Source organism: Mesoplodon bidens, assembly GCF_964165515.1.
Source record: "Mesoplodon bidens genome assembly, chromosome: 1".
NCBI classification, from domain to species: domain Eukaryota; kingdom Metazoa; phylum Chordata; class Mammalia; order Artiodactyla; family Ziphiidae; genus Mesoplodon; species Mesoplodon bidens.
The window spans coordinates 182,929,953-182,957,806 of record NC_138176.1 but is presented as its reverse complement, the minus strand read 5'-3'; the positions used below and the strand labels follow the sequence as shown (position 1 = coordinate 182,957,806).

Below are 27,854 nucleotides of genomic sequence, written 5' to 3'. Positions count from 1 at the left end.
ACCAAGCAAAACTAATCTAAGCTATCAGAAGTTAGGATGGGCTTCCCTGGTGCCGCAGTGGTTGGGAGTCCGCCTGCTGATGCAGGGGACACGGGTTCGTGCCCCGGTCCGGGAAGATCCAACATGTCGCAGAGTGGCTGGGCCCGTCAGCCATGGTCGCTGAGCCTGCGTGTCCAGAGCCTGTGCTCCGCAACGGGAGAGGCCACAACAGTGAGAGGCCCGTGTACCACACACAAAAAAAAGAAGTTAGGATGGTGGTTGTTCATGGGGGTGGGCAGTGAGTGGAAGCACAAAAGGGACTTCTAGGGTGCTGGTAATGTCCTGTTCCTTGATCCGGGTGCTGGATACATAGGTGTGTTCAGGTTATGAGGTGTATGTATATGACGTGTACTTTTCTTTATACTTCAATAAAATGATTTTAAAAACAGAACTATACAGGATAGAGAAAGACATCGATTAATGAACTGGCTTATATTCTATCAGATGGAAAGTAACCTAAAAAAGTGTCAATTTGGCAAAAACTATTACAACTTAAAAAGTTCATACCCTTTCCACCGGGCATTCTTATTTCTAGGAACTTACCCTTTAAACACATGCCCACAGGGGGCTTCCCTGGTGGCGCATGGTTAAGAATCTGCCTGCCAATGCAGGGGACATGGTTCAAGCCCTGGTTCGGGAAGATTCCCACATGCCGCAGAACAACTAAGTCCGTGAGTCACAACTACTGAGCCCATGCACCACAACTACTGAAGCCTGTGCGCCTAGAGCCTATGCTCTGCAACAAGAGAAGCCACTGCAATGAGAAGTCCGCGCACCTCAACGAAGAGTGGCACCCACTTGCTGCAACTAGAGAAAGTCTGCACGCAGCAAAGAAGACCCAACGCAGCCAAAAACAAAGAAGACAAAATGCCCACAAATACACAATGTTACATACTAGAATATTCTTTGTAGCAATAGCTTTAACAGCTAAAAAATAAATCTAGCTTCCATCACATAAGGATATAATAAATAAGAAGTCTGTAACACTGATGAGGTCCCTTACCAAACCATGCTGGCACCCTGATCTCAGACTTCCAGACTCCAGAACTGTAAGCAATAAATTTATGCTATTTATTGGGGAAAAAAAGAAGGGGGGTATGGAATCTAAAGGTTCATCCACCAATCAGAAAACAGTTAACTAACATATAGTACACATACACTATGCAATTAATCAAATGAGTAAAGCAGATCCATATGCACTGACATGAAAAGATGTCCAAGATACATTAATTGAAAAAAGAAAACAGTTAATAGTATATTTAGCATGAGCTCATTTTGGTTTAAAACTATACCATTAATAAACTATGTGAATACTATAAAATTCTTAGAGGAAAACATAGGCAGACACTCTGACATAAATTGCAGCAAGATCTTTTTTTGATCCACCTCCTAGAGCAATGAAAAGAAAAATAAACAATGAAAATATGAAAATAAACTAATTAAACTTAAAAGCTTCTGCACAGCAAAGGAAACCATAAACTGAATGAAAAGACAACCCACAGAATGGGAGAAAGTATTTACAAACAGAGCGACCGACAAGAAATTAATCTTTAAAATATACAAACAGCTCATACAGCTCAACAGCAAACAAAACAAAACAACCCCAAATCAAAAAATGGGCAGAAGATCTAAATAGACATTTCTCCAAAGAAGACATTGAGATGCCCAAAAAGCACATGAAAAGCTCAACATCACTAATTACTAGAGAAATGCAAATCAAAACTACAATGAGGTATCACCTGACACCAGTCAGAATGGCCATCATCAAAAAAATCTAGAAACAATAAATGCTGGAGAGAGTGTGGAGAAAAGGAAATCCTCCTACACTGTTGGTGGGAATGTAAATTGGTCCAACCATTATGGAGAACAGTATGGAAGTTCCTTAAAAAACTAAAAATAGAGCTACCATATGACTCAGCAATCCCACTCCTGGGCATATATCCAGAGAAAACTATAATTTGAAAAGATACATGCACCCCAGTGTTCACTACAGCACTATTTACAATAGTCAAGACATGGAAGCAACCTAAATGTCCATCAACAGAGGAATGGATAAAGAAATGTGGTACATAGATATATATAATGGAATATTATTCAGCCATAAAAAAGAATGAAATAATGTCATTCGCAGCAACACGGATGGACCTAGAGATTGTCATACTGAGTGAAGTAAGTCAGACAAAGACAAATATCATATGATATTGCTTATATGTGCAATTAAAAAAAATGATACAAATGAACTTGTTTACAAAACAGAAATAAAGTCACAGATGTAGAAAACAAACTTATGGTTACCAGGGGGCGGGAAAGAAGGGAGAGGGATAAATCGGGAGATTGGGATTGACATATACACACTACTATATATAAAATAGATAACTAACAAGGACCTACTGTATAGCACAGGGAACTCTTCTCAATGCTCTGTAATGACCTATATGGGAAAAGAATCTAAAAAGAGTGGATATATGTATATGTATAACTGATTAACTCTGCTGTACAGCAGAAACTAATGCAACATTTTAAATCAACTATACTCTAATAAAAATTTAAAAAAAAGAATTATTAATGTGATTCTACTGCTAGAGTGAAAGTTAGGAACATAGAAATAAATAATTTTTAAAAGGAAAAAAAATACTATCTGAACATGTATAGAAAAAATTAAGACTATGTACCATACTGTCTTTTAGTGGGTTGCTGGAAATGTTCATTTTCTACATTATTTCTGATGTTTGAATTTTGATAATGAACTAGTATTACCTTTATAAGCAGAAAAGAGTAATAATGAAATAAAGTGAACTGGTTTATGTTTTATTGGAATTTCTAGGATATTTTCATGACTGACTGAACTCGTCTTTAAAAGATGCTGTCTTTACTCTGCTGATCAAAATAATATGAAATCTGCTCTTAATTGATAAAAATAAACTAACATATTAAAAATATCCTCAATGGCTCCCTACTGCCTATAAAGTCCATTTTTTTTTAGACTAGAATGCACAGTCATTACTCAGTCAATAAATACACACTGAGCATGTATGTATTTGTTCTTGTGCTAACCAAAATAAGATATGGTCTCTGGCCACAAAGAGCTTGCACAGGAAGACAGTTGTGTAAATAAACTACACTAACAAATTAAAGTTATATAAGCATATGCTTATAAAGCAGGTGCACAAAAGAAAAAGTATTGAATTCTATCTGAAAGTGAAACTGCTATGTTTACTTCCCTGCAAAATGCATGTGTTGAAATCCTAACCCCCAGCATGATGGTATTAGGAGGTAGGGGCCTTTGGAAGGTGATTAGGGTGGGAGGGTGGAGCCCTCATGAATGGGATTAGTGCCCTTATATAAGAGACCCCAAAGAGCTCCTTCATGCCTTCTGCCACGTGAAGATACTGGAGAAGATGGCAGTATATGAACCAGGAAGCAGGCCCTCACTAGACAAAGGATCTGCCAGCACCTTGATTTTGGACTTCCCAGCCTCCAGAACTATGAGAAATATATGTTTGTTGCTTAAACCAACAAATCTACTGTATTTTTGTTACAGCAGCCCAAATAGACTAAGACAGATACTGTTTTAAGAATGGTATATTAAGGATGACACTCTTGAATCAAGAATTAAAGGATGAGTAGTTCATCAGACAGTATGAGGAAGGAATGCCAGGCATAGAAAATGATTTCTTACTTTATAATTGTCTATACATATTTTAATGTAGAAAATAGCATTTTATAGTCCAAATAAGAAAATTGGTCTAATATGAGTTTATAAATTTTGTATATCTATGAACAATTTTTATATTATGCACATACATATATATACTTGTTCTATTAAAATAATATAGCAAATGAAATTTCTACAATATGAAAGCTTTCCTTTTAAATTAATTTTATTTTATTATTATTATTTTTTTGGCCACACCATGTGGCTTGTGGGATCTTAGTTCCCCAACCAGGGATTGAACCTGGGCCCTTGGAAGTGAAAGTGCTGAGTCCTAACCACAGGACCACCAGGGAATTCCCTACAATCATTTTAAATGCTTCTTATTTCTGGGAATGCTGATCAATCTAAAATAATGTGGGGGGAAAAAGGATTACATAAGATTAAACTGTTAGCTAAAAACAGATTTCTAATGACTTCAAATTATATGTTTCTGCTTCAATTGACTCTGATTAATAAGCAAACCACTAGTGTTTTTTAGAAGGTTGCAAAATGGAACTTAAAAATTAATCACTATTTTAAAGTGTAGTACTTACAATTATAGAAATAAAATCCATTTATTCCTGAGTTTGGGTAAATATGTATCAAGACTATTTTTAAGACTATAAACATGCTGGGAGTCCCCTGGTGGCCTAGTGGTTGGGATTCTGGGCTTTCACTGACGTGGCCTGGGTTCAGTCCCTGGTCAGGGAACTGAGATCCTGCAAGCCACGTGATGCGGCCAAAAAAGGACTATAAATGTGCTTTTTATCTATTAAACTTGGGTTTTAGTGGCAAGTACATATTCTTCCCGATTGGGGATTTTATTATATTATTTATTTATGTATGTATTTTTTTTCTTACAGTTTTATTGAGATATAGTTGACACACTCGATTGGGGATTTTAATTGGAACTTTCTCTCTAGTGACTTAAGGCAATTACCAAACTGCAAACCAATAAGAGTCAAAAATGAATATAAGAACAACTTATTTATCCAGAACCATAATTAAGCTATTTCAGATACTTTCTGTCAGGCACCAAAATGGTCTTTTCATTTTAGTGATTTCTGATACCAATCTAAAACTAATTACAACCTTCCCTGTCTTCTTAAACAAAGAACATAATTATAAGCTTTCTTAGCATTTAAACTTAAGTCCTCTCCAATATCAGATATAGGGATGTCTTACGTGTTAAATGAAGTAATGAATATAAAAGTTTTTGCAGGGCTTCCCTGGTGGCACAGTGGTTAAGAGTCCGCCTGCCGATGCAGGGGACATGGGTTCGTGCCCCCGTCCGGGAAGATCCCACATGCCGCGGAGCGGCTGGGCCCGTGAGCCTTGGCCGTTGAGCCTGCGCGTCCAGAGCCTGTGCTCTGCAACGGGAGAGGCCACAACAGTGAGAGGCCCACATACTGAAGAAAAAAAAAAAAAAAAGTTTTTGCAGAGTACCTGGCACCTATAAATGCTCAATAAATGTTTAACAAACTTTATTATTACCAAACTTCTATGACTCCTTTGTATTAATTTTCTATCCTATCAGGCTTTTCGTTGTCATTTCCATCATATACGTTTCTAACAGACCATTCAAATTTTGCAGATTTTAATCTGCTACTGAGTGAGAAATCTGATAATTAGGCTAGATAGTAATATGTCTAAAACTCCAAATTACTCAGGCTTGAAATCAAGATTGAGTACATGGACTTTGCAACTTCTCCTTTTACTATGCGAAAGCCGTATTACCTCCTGATAACATTCCATACAGTTGAAGTTTCTGAATAAGTGATCTCTCCATAATAAAGTGCTATGTTGCAACCTTTTACAGACAATGGAAACCAAATGAAAGGGAAATATTACATATGTTCCAAACCTTACAAAGACTTAGCCATGTTTTAGGCCAAACACAGGTCTATATTTTTCAGTTGACATTTATCAAGAAAAAATTTTGTAGCACAAGTACACTTAATTTTTCTTCAGAAACTGAAGATTTCAAAGACCATTATTCCATTTATTCCTGACTTAAAAAACCAACACAATGCAATATGACTGTGCTTCATTAACCATTCTTTCCTTCTTTTAGTTATTAGAACCCTCTGTGCTTTAGCTGGGCACAAAGGTTGTCCACCTACACTACTTTCTGAGCTTTCCTTACACCTGGGCATAGAAAGTGACTACACTCTGGCCAATGAGTTCTTTGTACCTTCCAAGTCATGTCCTTAAAAGGAAGCTATTTGTTCTTCATTCCTCTTTCTTCTTCCCTCAGCCTGGAACTTGAACCTGCAGGTAATGAAGCACCTTCAACAATTCAAACAAGGGCACCAACCTAGGGGATGGCAGAACAAGATAAAAAGCAGCACCTGGGCCCCTGGACCACCCTGAGGAACATAACTAACCTATCCTAGGGATTGCCTTCTACTTGGACTTTTATTGGACAAAGAAACAAACTTTTATCTTGGTTAGACCTCTGTTATAGCAGCTGATCCAATACCTAAACTAATAAACTCATTTTACAGGAGAGGAAACTAAGGTTCAGGGATAAAGCAATGCACCCCAAAATACCCTGCCAGTTTGGTGGTAGAGTCCAGATTCTAACTGAGCTACAGGTGTCTCACTTCAAAGCCCACACACTTTCTACTATCCTACATTGCCTCTTATGCAGAGAAATGGGAGCCTGAGCACCTGTTGCAAACTACAGGGACTGCAAGATTTTTTTTCTTTTTTGTAAATAGGGGAACACTGTAATGTAGTTCCTGTGAATAGCTTCCACTTTCACTACAGACCAGTAAGGACCCTCATAAGCCTCAGACTTAACTGCCCAGCCAGGGTAGTCCCTTGTTCTAAGGGAGTTGGAGCTTTACTCTGGGAAAGCTATACTCAGAAGCTACCAAGTATTTACGAAAAAGTCAGCACTATATATAAGTACTTAAGAAATTAATATACTCACTTTTAAAGAATTAATCTGGCTGAGATAATAAGGAAAAACTGGAGCAGGAAGAGATTACAGAAAAAATATGTCAGCTCATTATAACAGACAAGAAATAGGTAAAAAAAAAAAAGGGCATTAGGGTGGTGGCAATGGGGAAGGGCTGAAGAGATAGATAAGACAAAAGAATATTTGAAAGAAATGAATTTAAGAGGCTTGAGAATAAAGAATAAAATGTCTGAAACAGCTGCTGTTTGGAATTCAACTTCTAGAAATTTGTCCTAAGGCAATATATTGCACATGTACAGTCATAATTACAAGAACAACCACTGCAGCACTGTAATAGAAAAAGAAACAAAACAGAAGGACCGTAAATGCCCATTCATGGAGCACTTTCACTTTTCACTTTATACACTTCTACAGCTTTTCCTCAAGCATGTATTCAAATGTTTCTTTTGTCTTTTAAAAAAAAAGAATCAGAGAATCAAAAAGCATCACTGAATAAGCTAGCTGAAGTTTGATATGAATCTGCAATCACTTTTCTATATCTCAGAATATTCTGGTTTTGGTAAAGTCAAAGGAGTAATAGCGTCTGAAGAATTCCATGCCATAATCTTGAAGTTGGTGATTCATTCATTCATTCATTCATTCATTCAACAAATGTTAGAGTGCTGCTACCCTCGTCGGGGCCATGGTCAGTGCAACCAGAGAGCAGTGGTTTGTGACAAGGTAAGTTCAGAAATTGGACTAAGCAGGGGGGTTAGGGATGAGAAAAATAGGTGAGGGAGATTAAGAGGTACAAACTTTCAGTTATAAAATAAGTCATACAGATGTAATGTACAGCATAGGGAATATAGTCAATAATATTGTAATAACTTTGCATGGTGACAGATAGTAAGTAGACTTACAGTGGTGATCATTTTGTAATGTACAAAAATACCAAACCACTATGTTGTACACCTGAAACTATTATAATATTATAAGTCAATTATACTTCAATAAAAACGAAAAAAGAGGACTTCCCTGGTGGCACAGTGGTTAAGAATCTGCCTGCCAATGCAGGGGACATGGGTTCGAGCCCTGGTCCGGGAACATCCCACATGCCATGGAGCAACTAAGCCCGTGTGCCACAAATACTGAGCCTGTGCTCTAGAGCCCAAGAGCCACAACTACTGAGCCCATGTGCCACAACTACTGAAGCCCACATGCCTAGAGCCCATGCTCCACAACAACAGAAGCCACCGCAATGAGAAGCCCGTGCACGGCAACAGAGTAGCCCCCGCTGGCTGCAACTAGAGAAAGCCCACGCGCAGCAACAAAGACCCAACGCAGCCAAAAAAATAAATAAATAATTTTTTTAAAAAAAAGAAAAAAGAAACTGGGACTAAGCATTAGAAACTTCTATAACAACTGGATACCTTTACGGTTGTTTAATAAAAAGAAAAAAAATTGGGCTTGTATATTGTATGTCCATGAGTATGTATGTATTGTCATTTCATTTTCCTATAAATTCATTTTTATTATATTTTACAAAAGTATTGGTTTGTGATGAATTGGAAATTGGGGGAAAAAAAACAATCCAACTGGTTCTTCACCACAGTCAGTTTGAGAAATACTATTAAAGTGCTTAATATCTTGCTGGGCCCTGCAAAATTCTATTTTGGAGAAACAGCAGTGAATCATTACAGAAGGTACCTACTCAAATGAAATTATAATAGCAAGGAGACAACGGAATAAATTAAAAACAAGATAAATACAGAAAATAATAAGTGCACTGAGGGAAATGATTAGGGAAATAAGACAGAGACTGGGTGGAAAGTACTACTTTGGACAGCATAGCTGGTCAGAAGGTCCCAAGTTAAGCAACGATTTGGATATAGGCGGACGTGTGGGTAATTGGTAACAAAAATGAAGCAAGTGGAAAAGTAGGGAAGCAGAGTGAATGAGGATGTTACCATCAGAAGGAAAAAGGACAGTATTTTAGAGTTGAATGATATGTTTATTCAATGTCCCACGTGGGATCCTGAGGTGAGAGACTTCGTTGCTAGCAACTCACCCACTCTCTCAGAATCCGACCAAGGAGGCCACTTAGTAGTTTAAAGCAAAATTTATAAATTTACTATTTGTTTGAGGTCACAGACTCTTGCCCTAGTCCTCAACACCCTTACCTACATGATGGGAGCGTTAGAAAGGAAGTACAAGTTTAAATCCCACAGATTTCAATGCCATCCTGCTCCTTTTCAGTTAACATTTTGCTGCCATTATTGATCAAAAGAATGAGTTGTAATACAGAAAAGATTAATCCAGTCTACTTTAGGAAAAAATCAGAAATATTTGTCCCTACGCCTTTTACCAAAGTACTCATTATCACAGCATACTACCAAGGCACCACATTTCAGATGACCATTCTGTAGACTTCAAACAAGTAACCTTCCCAGATTTTCTGCCTGAATCAACAGATATAAAAACAGTTGACCCTTGAACAACAGTTATGAACTACGCAGGTCCACTTATATTCAGTTTTTTTTCAGTAGCAAATACTGCAGTACTATGTGATCCTCGGTTGGTTGAATCCGAGGATATGAGGACATGGAGGAACCGTGGATATATAGAGTCAACTATAAATTAAATTACAGGAGGATTTTCTACTGTGCAGAACGTTGGTGTTGTTTAAAGGTCAACAGTACAGTCAAGATATGTAAGGTTACAGAATAGAATACTGGTAACAGGAAAAGATACTTCTGTCTATTTGCTTGAAACAAAGAAACTTACAAACATTTTTAAAAACTCTCTAAAAAAACTATGTTCATTGATTAGTAAATAGAAAAATTCTAATACCTACTGTTAAAATTTAAAAAAACCAAATAGCTATGAATATAACTATTTCACTCATAAAGAAACTCATTTGTGTAACAAACATATTGGTAAATGCAAAGAAAACACTCTGGAAGGATGTACAACAAACTTCATTAGAGATTACTCCTGGTAATGGGAAATAAGATCATGAAAGGAAGAAGAAAGGGGCAACTTTAGACTATATACTGATTTGAATTATTTATAATAAGCATGTTTTCAACTACTGCTTCAATAACACAAACGTTTAAAGAAATTTCCAGAATATGTTAGACTTTGCTTTGATTCTATTACCTGCTCTAACATACCACCTGATTGACTCACTGTTCATCTACTTTCTGAACACTGTTGGTTCTTGTTATTCATAATAGTTATGCTCTATAGTCACCATGAACACTTAATTAGCAGACACTGAACTGCTGTGCCTAAAGGAAATACAGTGCTAGGTTCCTGTGAGTCTCTGGTAACATTTTCATCAATGGATCCAATACATAACCTTGTTTAACGTGTGCTTCTGTTTAAAGACATCTTATTCAATATATACCCTTGATTCATTAACACTGAACTCACAGCTACCAGCACTATTACTCATGCCTGAGTAAGCTTATCTAACACCCACATTTTCTCCACAAGGCACATCACAGCTTTCTTATACAATACTTCAGAACACTAGACAACAGTTCAGCACTACATTTGGGGCCAGTTTTAACAGCAAAAATTTTTTAAAAGCACAGAAATGCAAAACACATGACACTAAACAGACTTTGAAAGGGACACTTGTTTACAGTGTAAGAGTTGAAACAAGAACGCAGAATATCTTTTTGTTTGACCTCAGTTGGGAATGCATACATCAGTGACTGATTTTTTGCTACTCTGCATCTGTCTACAAATCAGTGTGAAAGTGCTGCGTGTATTAATTTGGGGGTTACAAACAAATTTTAGCGTGTAGGTGAATTCACAAATATAGAATCTGAATAACAAGGATTGACTGTATCTTAAATACAAGCTTTCTAAGTCAGTTTCGTTATCTACAAGATGGAAGAATAAACTAGATAAATTCTAAGGCTACTTAATACTCAAAACTTTGAATATGTTAAAAATACTCAATTTTACCTACTTAGTAATAATGTAGTTATTTGCTATAAACCTCTGAAAAAATCTATTTGGCCTATACAGTGTTTAAAATAATTTTTAAGCCAACATTTCAAAATCAAAAGACTTCATATAAAACTCCAGATTTCTACCTTTTCTTGAAAAACATCAGCCTGATAGCTAATGGTGGCTAACACTGTATTTCATACAATTTAAGAAGCCAATGATTATAAGATCTACCATTTTTTAAATGTATTGCCAAGAAAAAAGAAATACCACCAATTATAATTACAAGATGCAACCTGATTTCAGAGATGTTTAAATGCTAAAGTGCATTACAGAACTGTTAAAATACGGCATGTATAGCACTTACTATGTGCCAGCTATGTTCTAAAATTCTTTATACTTTTTAAGTTATTTAATCTTCACCAAAATCCTATTGATAGGCACTATTACTATCCACATTTTAGAGATAAGGAAACAGAAGCACAGTGGGGAAGTGACTTGTCCAAGTTCACAGAACTAGTATGTGGTGGGACCAGATTCAAAGCCATTAAATTGGCTCTCTGCAACAACTGGCTGAAGCTGAGCACTAGCTACACTCTCAAGGCAGGATATGCAGGCTCCAGTTTCATCCCAGACCTCTGCTCTCTTCTCTAACCCGACCTGCTTCACTGAACAATGATGTTACCCAACTGACACTGTTGGGATTTGAGTTTGTGATTCTTGCATTAAACAACAGAATACTACATATTAACAAAAAACAGTTCTAAAGAGAAAAAATATGAATGAGTAAAATTTGACCCAGAGTTAACTTTATTTAAAAGGATCAGAAAGGGGTGATAAGAAGGAAAAACTTAAGAGACAGCAGTATTTCAACTAATTCATACTATGCTAACTAGGTATTAGAGTTAATCAGAGATAAATACAATGATGAATTAGATATGGATCCTGTTATCAAGATGCTTTTATAGTCTATTAGAAGAGGATATAGTGTAATTAAGAAAAGCAACTAAAAATCTGATATTTTAAATAATTTCTAATAAAGTAGCTGTATGTTTTAACATGCAAAGATCTCTAAGAAATATCAATCAATGAAAAAGATAAGCTGTAGAACACTATAAACAGTGTATCATTTGTGAAAAACAGAGACAAATATGCTCATACAAATATATAATTCTATACTGCATGATTATTCATAAAGATATGGAAAGATTTATACCAAACTAAGAATAGTGGTTATTTCAGGAAAGAGAACTGAAATTGGAGATGGTAGTCAAAGAAGACTTAAACTTTACTAGTATTGTTTGTCATTTTGTGTAATAAAATAAAAAGCTAATTAGTAAACTAATATGTATAACCTCATGCAGGTGACTATGTTTCAGGACTCTTGTTTTCAGTAATTGCCATGTGAGGTTCACAATTCCACTTATTAAGAAAAATATGAAAAGAACAAAAAATTCCATTAATAATTGATAAATTGGGCATAATCAGAATTACAACCTTATAATCCAAATTTAATGTTTGTTTGTTTTGCTTACTAATACTGTCATTTATTTTTATTCAGTTACACAAAGGAGACCAAAAAAGAAGCAATGGGAATAGGAGTGACTAGGAAAGAAAAACCTGAGATGAGGAATGTGAAACTAAAAAACCCCTGAGAAGTAAAAGGGGAAAAAAAGAAGATGGCATAAAACTAGGTTGGTGAGCCACATTTAAAGGACACTGACATAATGTAGTTTGCAATATTTTCTCACAATTCCTAATAGAAATCCATATTTTTTTTAGTATTCAGTAACTATTTAACTGACATGCAAAAATGAAAGTCAGGAATGTCAATTTAAAAAAATTGAATTCAACCATTCAATCATTTATTCAACAAATATTTATCAAGCACCTAATACCAACTTATTTGATATAACTTTGCCTCATGAAGCTTAAAACATAGTTATAACTTTTTTGGAGAGAACTTCCCCAACCATGACTATAGGACTAAAATAATTCATGCTAATCAACAGTCAATTCATTTATACTGTTTTAATGGAATAAAAAAATTAGTGTTTTCAAATACAAAAAAGAGCTAGAAATTTGCTTTAACTCAAACTCTACTACTGAGAAGATTTTCCAAAAAGAAAAAAAAGCAAAAGCCAGACTTATCTTCAGATGACCTAAATTATTACAATCTAAACAAAAAAAAGTAGGAACTTTACAGTCAAACACAGTCTCTCTGCAGATAAATGCATAAACCTAACACAATCTATTTCCATTACAATTACCAATAAGTCAGCTGACATAATATACTGCATTTATTCTCCATGCTTTCTCTCAGAAATGAACTATGTTTTCCAAAAGCACACCCTTTTAAGCAAGGCATCATAATGAAACTTCTCTACCAAATAACAAATGGTAGCATCTCAACGTCTAACACTACCAAAGTTTTCAAATTAAAGGTGACTAACTTTTTTTTTTTTTTTTGGTGACTAACTTTCTATACAAAGAATGTTTATGGCATTTCTGCCTGAGGTATAAACATATAAGCATGTCTTTTCTATGATATCTACAACACAAAAATCAGACAGAACAGTATAAATAATAAGAGATAAATGTGTAAAAAGAGAAAAATTTATATAAGAAATTCTTACATTCTATCCTAAAAAATAATTCAGAAGTGATTACAATTACTTCTCAAACCATAAAGCATCAGGAATTACTTTGTCTTTTAGGCAGCCAAATGGGCAACACTTCATGAACTCCATAAAACTGATGATAATGAAGGACTTCTAAAATGTAGCATTCCTTTAAAAAAATATATCATTTAGGACAATAGTAACCAAAATGTGTTCCTCAGAACAGCAGACCTACGAGGTTTCCTGGAGGAAAAAATGTATATCATCAATTAGATTTGGCAAACACAGCTTACTTTTTATCTCCATCTTGAAAATATTTGAAAATATAACACAGTGCCTGTTTAATAAACCTTGTATAAGTATCAGGTTTTTTGTTTTGTTTTTGACCATCACTCAGTACGCACTTCTTTAGTAACAGAACCCTTTTAAGTACATCTACTCACTTTCTTTGGGACATGCTTTGGTATGCAAATTTTAAATGATACAAATAATCTATACATAATAAACCTTCAAAAGAGCCATGTAGGGACTTCCCTGGTGGCGCAGTGGTTAAGAATCCACCTGCCAATGCAGGGGACACGGGTTCCAGCCCGAAGATCCCACATGCCACGGAGCAACTAAGCCTGTGAGCCACAACTACTGAGCCCGCGCGCCTAGAGCCCGGGAGCCACAACTACTGAGCTCGCGCACCTAGAGCCCATGCTCTGCGACAAGAGAAGCCATCTCAAAGAGAAGCCCACACAGTGCAATGAAGAATAGCCCCCGCTCATTGCAGCTAGAGAAAGCCCACAGGCAGCAACGAAGGCTCAACGCAGCCAAAAATAAATAAATAAATAAATTTATCCAAAAAAAAAAAAAAACAAAAAAAAAAACAACCAATGTAGTTTTCAATAGACACTACTTAAAAAGAATATAAGAGACATCTTTGGTTGGGTATAGAAGTAATCAAAACACAAATCATTATTAAGGCTTTCTCTGACACTGTTATTGTAAGAGAGCTAAGAGAGAAAACACATACCAGTTACTACACTGACCTGGTTATTAATGTAGAATATGAAACAGGAATCCAGATACAGGAGTTTCAGGCTACACATTTATAGTAACGTGGTATCTAATGTGCTTGACTAAACCAAAACCATGTCTAAATTTAAGTGCACATTCCTTAATAACAATTTTTATTAAAAGAAACTACAGCTGTGTCCATATTGTTAGCTCTTTTGCTTTTTAAGCCAGCTGACCAAAGTCTGATCGAAAAAGAGATGCCTTAACAGTAGAGTAATTCTGCATATCTTTTCTGGACTTTTGCAACTTTCATGCCTTGGGACACAATTTGAGAAGAGAACCCCCCCTCCACGATTTATCACCGAATGTAGTTAACACTTTTTGCGGAATTTGCCAAGAAACTCGCTTTTAAAAAAAGATATTAGTTGGAAGGTAGATGGAAAATTAAGCACGTCTGACCACTCAAAAGAATGAGTAGGATTTTTACTATAATTAGTGTTTATTTGGACCTAGCAAAGTATGCCAAGGCTAAGGAGGCTTCAATCATCAGAAATCAGTGCCTTTCTCTACTAAAGTAAAAAAGAGAAATCAAATTAAAAAGTATTTGAGGGCTTCCCTGGTGGCGCAGTGGTTGAGAGTCCGCCTGCTGATGCAGGGGACATGGGTTCGTGCCCCAGTCCGGGAAGATCCCACATGCTGTGGAGCAGCTGGGCCCATGAGCCATGGCCGCTGAGCCTGTGCGTCCGGAGCCTGTGCTCCGCAACGGGAGAGGCCACAACAGTGAGAGGCCCGCGTACCACACACACACAAAAAAAGTATTTGACTCTAAAACAGGAAAGGTTTAATGTGAATGAAATTCTAGACTTAAAATATTCCGAACTTTATAGAATTATTGACTATCATATGATACAAACACAAAATATTTACTATTTTGTTTCTAAAGAACATCTTAATACCAGTCCAAAGTTACTCTTAACTAAGTATGAAAAGCTAGGTACTATGCAAGCAATAATACAACTCACACATTTAGAAGGCACTTTAGTTAAGAAAAAGCAGGAAAGCAGTCAAAGCACGGCAAACCTGAAAAATCCTTTAAGTAAAAAGTTTGACGTAATGAATTTCAATCATTCCAGAACTTTGATTCCTACAGTCTTTAAAAAGTATTGTTTCAGCACCTAGTAATTGGTAAGCTGCTATGATTACAGATCTGTGATTTCTTTCATAACACCATAATTAATTCATTTAACAAATATTTATTTAGTATTACTATGGAAAAACAAAGATTAAAATATCTACAAGGACTTCTCTGGTGGCACAGTGGTTAAGAATTCGCCTGCCAGTGCAGGGGACACGGGCTCAAGCCCTGGTCCGGGAAGATCCCACATGCCGCGGAGCAACTAAGTCCGTGTGCCACAACTACTGAGCCCGCGTGCCACAGCTACTGAAGCCCATGGGCCTAGAGCCCGTGCTCCACAACAAGAGGAGCCACCGCAATGAGAAGCCCGCGCACCACAACGAAGAGTAGCCCCTGCTCACCACAACTAGAGAAAGCCCGCACGAAGCAACGAAGACCCAACGCAGAGAATAATTAATTAATTAATTTAAAATAAAAATAAAATATATATGAACACTGACCAAAAGACGCTTAAGAGTCCAGAAGAGATGGCACAGATTTAAAGGGTAGAAAATGGTAAAGGGCCTAAGAAATGCACAATCTACTTAAATTGTGAAGATTGCTCAGAGGGGAAAGAGATTCTATGCAGTTTGGTGGGGGAAAGAAGTAAGGGGTGCAAATCAGGGAAGGGATCGATGATGGATTTAAAGGAGAAGTAGAATTTAGACAATGAAAAGAGGCTTTCCACTGGAAAGAGATGAGAATAGCAAAAAAGATGGAAAACCACAATGAAAATAATTTAATTTTGCAGGAATGGACAAACCTACAAAATACTAGCTGATAATGCACAAGTTAGATATTCTAAGCTCTGGCAACTGGAACATCCAGGTCACTTCAAATCACCAATTAAAAGATCTAATATTGTACCAACACACTCTATTGATGCTCTATAAATACTTCTAAATTAGTGACCCATGACCCCTTCCTTATACCAATTATTCTTCCTGATGGAATGAGATGGTGAAATAAATTTTATTCATACTGTAACTCAGAATAAACTATTAATTCTCATCAGAAGACATATTAGTTCTCCCATTTTGAGTATACACGTTCAAAGTTAGGCAAGAACAAGGACCCCCCCAACTTTCCTTTCAGTTTATATATACAAGATACACATCTGATACTCAAGTTTCACTTTGAAATCATGATATAAAAGCTATGTTGTTCCATTCACTATGGCAAGATCAAAGTGTTCTAGTCTCAGCTCTGCAATATTGTGCAAGTTGCTTTAGTGCTCTGTGCCTCAGTTTCCTAACTTGTAAAATAAGGGGGTTCCACCTGGATGATCTGCAAAGGGCCTTTCAGCTTTAAAATCCTATACCCAGTTAACTGTACATCACCTTTTCTACAGAAGTCATTGTGCCAAGACTAACTATAACAAAAAGAGTATTCTTTCCCTAAACACATGTAATAAAAATTAGCCTTTATTAAGCACATACTAAGTCTTAGGCTCTTTCTATTCCTTATTTCACTTAACTTCATTACACCCGTCGGAGTAGGCATTTTCCTCATTTTACTCATAAGGTTTTAGCCATCTCTTGCCTGTTCAATCCAATTAGGGGTGGAAGGCAAGGATTCAAATAAGGGTCTAACTCCAAAGCAAGCTCTAATAAACCACACTATAAAACTTGGTGCCTCAAAGAAAAATATCAGACAGATAAAATACACAAACAAAAGCTGAAGGGGTGGGCTGTGACTATGGTAACCTGGAGAGAGCGTTGTCTTCTAAGAGCGCAACTCAGCTGCCTTGAAGAGAAGACAAGAGAAGCCAAATATCAGTTCGTGTGTGTCTGTATGTGAAATCTCCTGATTTTCAAATGAAGGAAAATAGATTCACCAGCTTTCAGCTTCTGCTTTAAACAGTTCTAACTCAGATTTTGTGAGGTTAGTGCTAATAATTATATAAATTTCCAAAATTACCAGATAAGTATTAAAATACGGGGCAGCAGCAATAAAGCCTAGGCTTTGATGTAAGGCAAACTTTGGTTGAATCCCTGCTCCATTACTAGCAGTGTGACCTAGGTCAAGTTACTTCACCTCTCTAAGCCTCATTTCTTCATTTGTAAAGTGAGGATACTATCACTTATCTTTCAGGGTGGTTAGGGATCTAAGGAGAATGTGAACTATAAAGAGCACAGTACCCAGCACAAGGTAAAAGCTTGACAAATGAAAGCTATTATTTACCCTTCAGGATCCCAGTAACACTGAACATGGGATCTATGTTCATAGACAACCCAGTAATGTCTACGAATACTACCCAAAGTTTACCTTTAAATTGTCATACTTTGGACTTCCCTGGTGGCGCAGTGATTAAGAATCCGCCTGCCAATGCAGGGGACACGGGTTCGAGCCCTGGTCCGGGAAGATCCCACATGCCGCAGAGCACCTAAGCCCTTGCACCACAACTACTGAGCCTGCGCTCTAGAGCCCATGCGCCACAACTTCTGAGGCCGTGTCCCACAACTACTGAAGCCCGCGCACCTAGAGCCCGTGTTCTGCAACGAGAAGCCACCGCAATGAGAAGCCCGTGCACCGCAACGAAGAGTAGCCCCCGCTCGCTGCAGCTAGAGAAAGCCCGCGCGCAGCAATTAAGACCCAACGCAGCCCCCTCCAAAAGTCATAGTCACTTTCTTGTAGATCTAAAATTACTCTCAAATTAAAAGCTTAGTTTAAAAAAATATCATATACACTCATTTCTAATAGACAACCAAACTTCGAAGAAAGTTTATCCTAAACCTAAAATCGAACCAACTTATCAAATATTGTTTGTAGTAGCTAACAATTTTTTTAAAGTGACGCTGCAAATCCTGTTACCACGAGTTCAGACTTCTGAATGGGGTGAATGGAAGGGAAATGTGTTTCCAAAGCAGTTTGAGCGCGAAAGATCCCTACAACGTCCGAGGGAGTATTTCCCAAATATTTGGGTAAGACTGAAAAACGGGGTCCGAACTAATAACACCTGGCAGAACGAATTGTCTCCAATTGAAGGGACAGGGGCAGGTAGCTTTGTGCCCAAACTATCGTATTATTCTTAGCCAACTGCTCTGGTCAACAGCTGGGTTTTAAACCTTCTTGCAGTCTTCCCCAAAGCCCCATTCCAGACCGCGAGGGAGGGAGCTGGACTTTCCTCACCGCCAGTGTAGACACTGGCGAAACGGGAGGGACAGGCCCGCGGCCCCGAGGGGCGTGGGAGACAGGTCGGGCCACCCCTGCCCCGGATCAATGACTTCCCGGGCGGTACCACCCGCGGACCACCACCAAGCGGCCTGCGGAGCTGTTGTCAGCAGGGCCGAGCCGCCGCGCTGGGGGTTTCGCTGGGGGCGTGAGGAAACAACTCGGGGGTTTCAGGAGAGGAAGGAAGGCACGGGGGCAAAGGGGGAGGAGGCATGTGGACTCCCGGCTCATGGTGACGCGCGGGAGGTGACCTCCGGGCCCCCGAGTCCTCCGTCCCAGTTCCTGCCCGGACCCTTCCCAAGTCCCGGACCCGCCGCTCCTCTCACCGTCTCGGCTTCTGTGTGCTGGGGTCCGGCACTCTGACCCCCCATAACCCCGCGGAGGAAATTCATCTTGCCGCTCAGCCACCGGCTCCACCGGCCCCGTCAGGAAAGAAAAGTTAACTTCCCCTGTCCTCCGCAGGGCCTGGCCCCCCAAGCCCGCACTCAGCGGTCTCCGGCCGCCGCCAACACCGCCTCTTACTCGGCAGCAGCTCCAGCCCCCTAAGCCCGGAAACAGCCTCCACCACCTGTCGAAATGCGCATGCGCGGGGACGTGGCATTACGTGGCTGCTCGAAGGGCGAAGGCAAGGGGGAAAGCAGGCGAGAGGAGGCCGGCAGCCTGGGTCCGCCCAAGCCCCGCCCACTGCGCAGGCCCCGCCTCCCTCCGCAAGGACACGCCTCCTACCCCAGCCCTGCGCTGGTCGCTCGGGCTGGTCCCAACCACCCACGTGGTCCGAGCCCTGCCCTGCCAGCTGGAGAGGATCCGGATAGTGTACGCATTTTGGCTTGCAGGGTGTTTAATTGTCGCCGAGCGGACTTAGTGCAAGCTGTCAAATCTGGGGTCGTATTTTGTTGAGTCGAAAGTGAAATTTTCCTTCGGCCGACGTGACAGGTAAGGGTTCCCGGCCCCTGGAAGGGTTCTTTTGGTTTCGCGGTGTAGCAGTACCGGCGTTGTGGCCTTCTTGTCCCCGCAAATTGCATTTCTTTACAAGGCTTTGTTTGGTGGTAAAAAGGGTGCTAGAGCCCCCTCATTCCACTGCCACGGGAGGGCGCATTTCTCAGCTCTTGCTCTTCCAACCTGCTAAAAGGAATTCCTGGATCTAAATGCCAGGTACACCGCTATTTTCCTGTGGTGTGGGGAGGAAACCACTCGAACCCTGCATTTAACTTACTAGAGAAAATACATTGATCTGCTGTGTCAGTTCGGCAGCTAGTAGCATGACGTTTTGTTATTAACTCTAAACCCCAACATTTTCAGTGTGGTTTTTTTTTTAGCATGAAAAATGGCATTTTTCAAATCGGTATGCCTTCTTTCGAAATGAGAGTGCCAGGTACACACGCTTATGGAGTAGTCTTGTAAATAAATATCTTGAACCTAAAAAGCGCAGGGTCTAGTTAGCTAATTGATTAATACACGTCTCCACTTGCATGCCCCACAGGTCTCAGATTCCCCGGCCTCCCTTAAAGAAAACAAAATCAATGTGCTTTTTCTATGTGCCCTGACACGCTCTTTGGTACCACTAGCCAAATAATTGCCTAAGCTAGAAGGAGGAAGCTGGGAGGAATCTGAAACTCTGGATTGCACCCCCATGTGTTCAGTAGTCAATCCTGTCATGTCTATTTATAGAATATTGCTCAAATAGGTCTCTGCTCTCCATGCTCTCTGCTTCTGACATAGTTTATGTTGTCATTTTTCACCAAGATTATGGCAATAGCTTCCTAACTAGTTTGTCTGCATTCACGCCCTGGCTTCCTTCCAGTCATCTGCAGTCCACCCTTGGGTGAGCCTAACAATAACAAAACATCTGTCCGTGTTGATCTTCTTCTGAAAGTCCTCCAGTTGTTGCCCATTCTCTCCATAATAAAATCCAAACTCCTTAGCTTGGTGTACAGGCCTATTATGTTCTGGCTCTTGACTGTCTTTCTAGCTCCTGTCTCCCTCACATACTCTGGATATATGCCTGGATATGCCCTTCCCCTCCCTCCACTTCATCAAGGAAACTCCTGCTAGTTCCTTAAGACTTTTTTTTTTTAAATTTATTTTTATTTATTTTTGGCTGTGTTGGGTCTTTGTTGCTGCTCACAGGCTTCCTCTAGATGCGGCGAGCGGGGGCTACTCTTCATTGCAGTGCGCGGGCTTATCATTGCGGTGGCTTCTCTTGTTGCAGAGCATGGGCTCTAGGCTTGTGGGCTTCAATAGTTGTGGCGCGTGGGCTCAGTAGATGTGGCTCACGGGCTCTAGAGCACAGGCTCAGTAGTTCTGGCGCATGGGCTTAGTTGCTCCGCAGCATGTGGGATCTTCCCGGACCAGGGCTCGAACCCGTGTCCCCTGCATTGGCAGGCAGATTCTTAACCACTGCGCCACCAGGGAAGCCCCATAGTTCCTTAAGACTTAACTCTGGCATCTTCTGAAAGCTCTCCCTGAAATCCAGATACGTATGTATATGCTAGCACTTTGCAGTTGTTGATATGTGGGAAGCTCTCAAGAAATGCCTGTTGAGCCGGACTGTTAAGGGCACGACTATGTTATTCATTTTTATGTCTCTGTGGCTTAGCATTGTCCCATAAAAGGTGATATTGATGGATACATGAACAAAACATTAAAGGATGTATGAATATAATGCTGAGGAGGAAGGTCCTTTTTTTCATCTGTAAGGTGGGATTGCAGATAACACATATCACAAAGGCTCTGGTGCATGTTCCTTTCCTAGTGCCAAGGTTTTAAGCCTGGGTGACTTGGAGAACAGTGGGGATCATACTGCCAAAAATACAGTACACTAAGCATTGTCCTCTGCTTTAAAACTGGACACTTGACATTTTGCTTCAGACATTTTCCATGGGGGCATTTCATTGCAGCCTAAAAAAAGTAACCAATAAATGCTCAGCATTTTTATTACCAGGTAATGTGTGCAAAGAACTTCACCCAGTCCCTAAGCCTTACCCCTCCCTGAGCCTCTCCTCACCTCCTCCCTGTGCCCCACTCTACCCCACTATCATAGATAAAGCGCTGAGGTCAAGTGGGGCTCATGGATGTCTATCACATGTATTATTTGGTAATAAAAAGCAGCGCCTTGACATCTTAGCAGAATTATTTTAAGACACCACCCTTTTCAAAATGCCCTGCTTTGTTTTAAATTTTGGTGAATGTAGTAAGTCACTAACAGTGTACTATGAGTTTTCCCTTCATTTGACCTGTTTTCTTCCCTAACAGCCTCTACTGGCCAGGAAGGACTATGGGCAGGAGGAATGGACAGTTTGGGACAGAGGAAATGAGGGTGGAGCCCCCAGATTTCCCCTTGACCTCACAGTCTTGCCTCTCTCCTGGTGTCTGGGAAGGGGTAAAGCTGCTTGATGCTTCCAGGAAAAAGAGGAGGCAGAGAGGGTACAGTGCCTAATTTTTCCCCCAATCGGGCGTCTGAAAGGGGAGCAGCCATGAAATGGACTGAAAAGAGAAAGGAGATTACAAGCAAATCCAGTTCCACTGATTTTATAGAGAAAAGTCAGAGACCATGTCTCATTCCTGTTTGTACCCTTTAATGATCTAGCATAATTCCTTTTACATGGCAGATGCTCAAGCACCATTTCTTAAATAAAGGAAGAGAAAACATGAAAAAATTGTGACTGCCTGACTTACGCCCTTATACTTCTCACTTTCTTAAGTCTAAATATTCAGTATAAGAATGTCATGAATCATTAAAATACGTATAATCCAAAATTTTAACTTGGGTAAATTAAAATGATTTTTCTGACAACAGAGCAACTAACAAACTTCATTGGTTTGAAATCCACTTTTAGAATTGCTTCCTTACAATCCCCTAGTTCAGTCGCTCTCCTCAGTGGCCTACTTTCCCCATCCTTTCTTACTTTCTAGTGGCAAACTCGACAATAACAATGAAATATCATTGCACAAGACTGTGTTTTGATTGAGGGTGGTGGTGATAGGGTGGGGTGTTGTCCATACCTACTTAGGAGGACGAGTGGAGGTGATAATTTGTGTTTGAAATATATCACATACAGACAGGTTTTTAAAGACTAGTTACTGGAAAATCAGTGTTCAAAAATATTGTCGATAACATTATATATTAATTTTATTCATTAATCAAACAACACACAGCAAAATAAATTGATAATGATGAAACAGCAATTGAAATTCATAACCAATCAATAGTAACAGTATCAAACACGTTTGTCCTCTATCTTTGCTAGACTATCTATTCAAAGGACTTTACATAAAATGATTTACTTAATCCTCACAACAACCTTATGGGTAGTGTCATTAGCCCCATTTTTCAGGTGGCGAAGCAGGCACAGAGAGTAACTTGCCTGATGTCATACCACTAGGAAGTGGTACAGTTGGGACATAAATTGGCAATCTAACTCCAAAGCCTGTGCTCTTATGTACTATGCTATCTGACCTCTCTAGACTCAAGGCACTAAGTAGAAAGGTGGTCTACAGGTCCCTGTGTAATCTGGCCCCTCTGTTGTCTCTCTGACCTTACCTCCTGCTTTATTCCTTCTAGTCTAGCAACGCTGGCTTGCTTGTGTTTCTGAAATTTGATTTCCCCTCATGGCCTTTGTGCTTGTTTTTTCCTGTGTTTTGGTTGTTTGCTACTCTACCCACATAGAGAAATGCCTCACTCCCTTCACCTTATTTAAGTCTGTTCAAAGGCTACTTGGGTCTCTCCTGACTGTTTTACGTTGCAACCTCCCCATACTCCTTCCTCTGCTCTGCTTATTTTCCTCTGTAGCACTTATCAGTCTGATACCTTATTCTCTTAAGATGCCATCAAGTTCACCTCAGAGAAAGAAAGAAAGAAAAAAAACCAAAAACGCTGCTGACTCTAAGATGCCATCTACCAAAAGACACATCCCAATTTTAGGTTTCATAAAATGTGAAGAAATGTTCAGCATAGCATTAATGGAATCTTGTTTATTGTGTATTTCCCCACCATCACCTGAATGTAAACCCTTAAGGGTAGGGATTTTAGCCCTTTTGTAAATTGCTATATCTTCAGTGCTTAAGCACAGTATCTGATGCATAGACAGCACATAGACCACTTTAATGGATGAATGAACTCCCCAAATGAGGAAATCCCCACTTTCAGCTTGTATGCGTGGAAGCAGAAATTCTGCAGTGTTGCTGCATTGCATGGCAGCCAGACACCCTCAATAGAGTCTGAAACAGGGTCCTCAGATAGTTGTATTAACTAATTTTAGTTTATGAGTATTTTGTTGGCTTTCAGTAACCAACTTAGTAATTAACACTTAGTCATATGTAAAGACAGATGTCTGGGGAAGGACTTAAAGTTTTAGGATCAGATAGCATCCCACTGGGAGAATCATCTCCACCTCCCAGTGGCAGTCTCACTTTTGTTTGAAATTCGTTGCACTAATGCAGTTATTGTCATCATCGTAGACTCCTTCTTCTTCTTTAAGACAGGTAATACCTTCATATGGTTAAAATATAAAGTACAAAAGTGTATTTAGCAAAAAGTCTCCCTACTATTCCTTGGCCACCCAGGCAATTAATATAGACAATTATTGTTTATCCTTCCGGATATACATATATGCATATGGACTCTCTAGCTTTTAATAACACAAATAAATGTAGCACATTGTACACACTGTTTTACACCTTACTTTTTCCCATTTAATACATCTTGGAAATTGTTCCATACAAGAAGAGGTATTCTTCATCCTTTCTTATTGTGTTCCATGAAATGCTTTAAAAATATTTTTTAAAGCCCTAGGAATTCCTTGGAAGAGGAGGGTGCAAGAAAGAGGGTTCTGGGCCCCCATCCTGCTCCATTTGATTGATTTCATTTGTTTATACTTCCTATGTCATTTGAACAAAAAGATTCAAAGGCTAAAATTTTGGACAGCTGCCTCTCTTAGGAGATGCGAAACATGACCAAGGCAAGCACTTGGAACAGTCAAGTAGTTTCACATGCTCTAGAGTCCAGGATGCAAATTTCTGCTCTACCTGTTTTGAGAAGAACAATAATAGTATCTTCCTCAGAATTGTTGTTAGAATTTTATTAGATAATAGCTTTAATGTGCCTAGTACTTTAGTACATGAAGCAAAATAAGTACTTAATAAAGGTTAGAGTGGAGACTCAGATACCTTTGGTATATATCATCAATTTCTCAACAACCGAACATTTAAAGATATTACCCTATAATAGTACTCGACTCAAACTTTATTGGCTCGTGTTACTGAAAAGTCTGATACTTCAGATATGACTTGATCTGGGGCATCAAGATAATCTCTCCAGGATCTGGGCTTTCATTATATCTGGACTCTGCTCTTTATATTGGTTTCTTTCTCTGGCTCTGTACAAGGGCAAGTTGGCTGTCAGTTCCTGCAGTCCTATAACCTCCCAGGACCAAGTTCATCAAGGAAGACTCCTCACCTCTCTCCTTAGAGTCTCAGCAAAAGTCCTCTTATGACTCACTGGATCTTATTGTGGCATGTGCCTTTGTGTTGGGCCAATTCCTATAGCCCTGTGTGTGAGGTGCTCTGATTGGCCTTGATTCACATGCCCACCTCTAAAACAAGCAGTGGGAATCCTCCCCTCAATTCAAAGCTTATGGCATAAGAACAGGGGAACAGGGGTACAGGGACTTTCTTCAAAGGAGAGCTAGACTACTGTTCCAGGAGAAAGTTTATCAGGATAGGAAAAATAGGATAGATGCTCACTATATCCCCTGATGGACTTGACTGCTTGCCAGGTTTTTTTGAAAAATATTTTCCCAGCAGTGCCACTAGCATTTGCTCGCATCAGTACTGTTGCTGTGTGAAAGGTTCAAGAGATCATGTTGCATTATTTAATAAAAGTAATTTTACATTGCTTTGTATTTATATGTGCAAGCAAAGCCATATCTACACCCTCTTTTATTTTTTTATTTTTTTGCAGTAGGCGGGCCTCTCACTGTTGTGGCCTCTCCCCTTGCGGAGCACAGGCTCCGGACGTGCAGGCTCAGCGGCCATGGCTCACGGGCCCAGCCGCTCTGCGGCATGTGGGATCTCCCCAGACCGGGGCACGAACCCGTGTCCCCTGCATCGGCAGGCGGACTCTCAACCACTGCACCACCAGGGAAGCCCTACACCCTCTTTTAAAAAAGTACAGTCCAGGTGTGTTTCCATTCTTTGGAAAATACAATCAAGAGAATTGCTTACTTACGAAACACCTTAACTAGGAAATCCCATTTTCAGTTCCAACGGACTTTTTATAAGACTGTTTATTAAAGGACAAATTTATCAGCTCCAGGCCCAGGCACTCTTACCTCCTGTAGAGAATTTGACTGTCACCTCTCCACACCCACTGTGTTCCCCCAACCTCTATAACTAGCTGAACAGGCAGGTCCTGAATAGCCAGGATGGGGTTGAAGATTTTACTGCCCCATTGCACAGCTAGACTAAGTCCTCTGAAGTTCGCATTACTAGGTGATGCCAAGATTCCCTGGAAGCTTAAGATGACTTAGTATGGAGTCATTGCCACGTTCATCAGCAGTTCATGACCCAGAGCAATTGCAGCTGACTATCTCATTTGCCTGAGTCTGTGGCCCAGGTGAGTACAAGAGCAGGGGACTCTGTAGGCTCTCTCTTGAGATCAGAGTACAGTCGGTCAATGTAGATTGGGCCTTCAGGCCAGCAGGATGGTAACTGACCTGGAACAGAACTTTTCAAAGCCAGCCCACATGTCAAAGATCCCTCCTCGGGGCTTCCCTGGTGGCACAGTGGTTGGGAGTCTGCCTGCTGATGCAGGGGACACGGGTTCGTGCCCCGGTCTGGGAAGATCCCACATGCCGCGGAGCAGCCGGGCCCGTGAGCCATGGCCGCTGAGCCTGCGCGTCCGGAGCCTGTGCTCCGCAATGGGAGAGGCCACAGCAGCGAGAGGCCCACGTACCGCAAAAAAGAAAAAAAAAAAAAGATCCCCTCTCTCCCCAGTTCCAGTTCTTTAATGATGTTGACTATGAGCAACCAGTGGCCTGTGATGGCAAATTATTCACTGTATGAATAACTGGGGTAGGCTCAATAACTCGCAGATATTAGGTGGAGGGTCCAGAACTGGCATGCAGTTTGAGGAAAGAAGAGGGAGCTGGGTGTGGACATAATTGTCTGCCCGCAGCTCAGGTGTCCATGGGCAGAGGAATGGAAGATGAGAAGATTATGAGCACAGAGAGGCAGAGGAGAGAAGTCTTCTCTTTAGCTTGACTGTTCCATGGTGCTGCCTTGCCCAGGATCTCAAACACCATACTAGTCGTGGGTAGTATAAAGAACTAGAAGAGCCCCAGTTTACGCTTCCCACTGCCCTCTCCCTACCTCCAATACCCACATACACACATGGCCTTTCCAAGGCAGGACCACAGTTTGTGAGACCCAAAGTGACCCACAACCAAGTCCTTAAACTGCTCCCTCTCTCCCAGGTATGTACATAGTGAGTCCTAAATAGCTCAGAATCCAAGGTCTCAATAGGTCATTGCCACAGCCAATCTCCTTCCTGTGAGGGCACTGCTATCTAGGTCTGGTTCAGGTTTCTGGGTCAGAGCAAAATGACTATACTGGTATTTGGATACTTATTTCATGATATAATAAATATCAAGATCTTTGTCTTTTTTTAAAAGCTCAAAATTCATAACCATTTAAAACAAATCAATAAAACTACACATGTAACACCTTTCATTTTAATAGAATTAGTGATTCTAAGTTCTGCTGTGTCCTTCAACTTCAGGAGAGTTGCATATCTGATGGGTTGGTTGGACCTGAGTACAGTGCCTTCCTGTACCTTTCAGTCTTCTGCCTGGAGCTTTTGGAATCTTGGCCTGTAGGTAGCTACTCGGGTCTGGCCAGAGACTTAGGCTCCCTGTTTTTGATTTTTCCTTGCCATTTTAGGAAGGATGGTCCTTCTCGGGGACTAACTCCTGCCTTCCCCGGTGGAATGAACCACTTTGTTCAAAGAGCTTTTCTCCCAAAATTCATACTCAGCCCCTCCCTCTTTTTGAGGGGTGGGATGGGGTAGGAGATGGAGTTGCAGGAGCTGATTGATAATGAGAGGGGGTTAGAAAGGCTTCTGTGAAGGAGAGAAGAGGCAAAGAAGAGGAAGGGGAGAGAGTGGTGAAAGAGATCCAAGAAACTGAATGGAACTGCTGACTAATATCTGCAACTAGAGTATTACACCCACAAAAATACAGGATTTTTTTTTTCTTCTTCAGTACTTAAAAATTGCTCGGTATAGCA

The 27,854-nt window shown here is 40.0% G+C and overlaps 2 protein-coding genes across 2 annotated transcripts in view; one reads left to right on the top strand and one right to left on the bottom strand.

Annotated features, from left to right (window-relative positions):
* USO1 (USO1 vesicle transport factor) overlaps nt 1-19,153 on the bottom strand; it is a 91,384-nt gene extending 72,231 nt beyond the window's left edge. Inside the window, exon 1 of the mRNA XM_081227838.1 lies at nt 18,899-19,153. Coding sequence (XP_081083964.1) covers nt 18,899-18,964 — 66 coding nt within the window. The 5' untranslated portion in view covers nt 18,965-19,153. The remainder of the gene's footprint in view (nt 1-18,898) is intronic.
* A 201-nt stretch (nt 19,154-19,354) lies between these two features.
* G3BP2 (G3BP stress granule assembly factor 2) overlaps nt 19,355-27,854 on the top strand; it is a 77,160-nt gene continuing 68,660 nt past the window's right edge. Inside the window, exon 1 of the mRNA XM_081224479.1 lies at nt 19,355-19,505. The gene's annotated coding sequence lies outside the window, so the exon portion shown is untranslated. The remainder of the gene's footprint in view (nt 19,506-27,854) is intronic.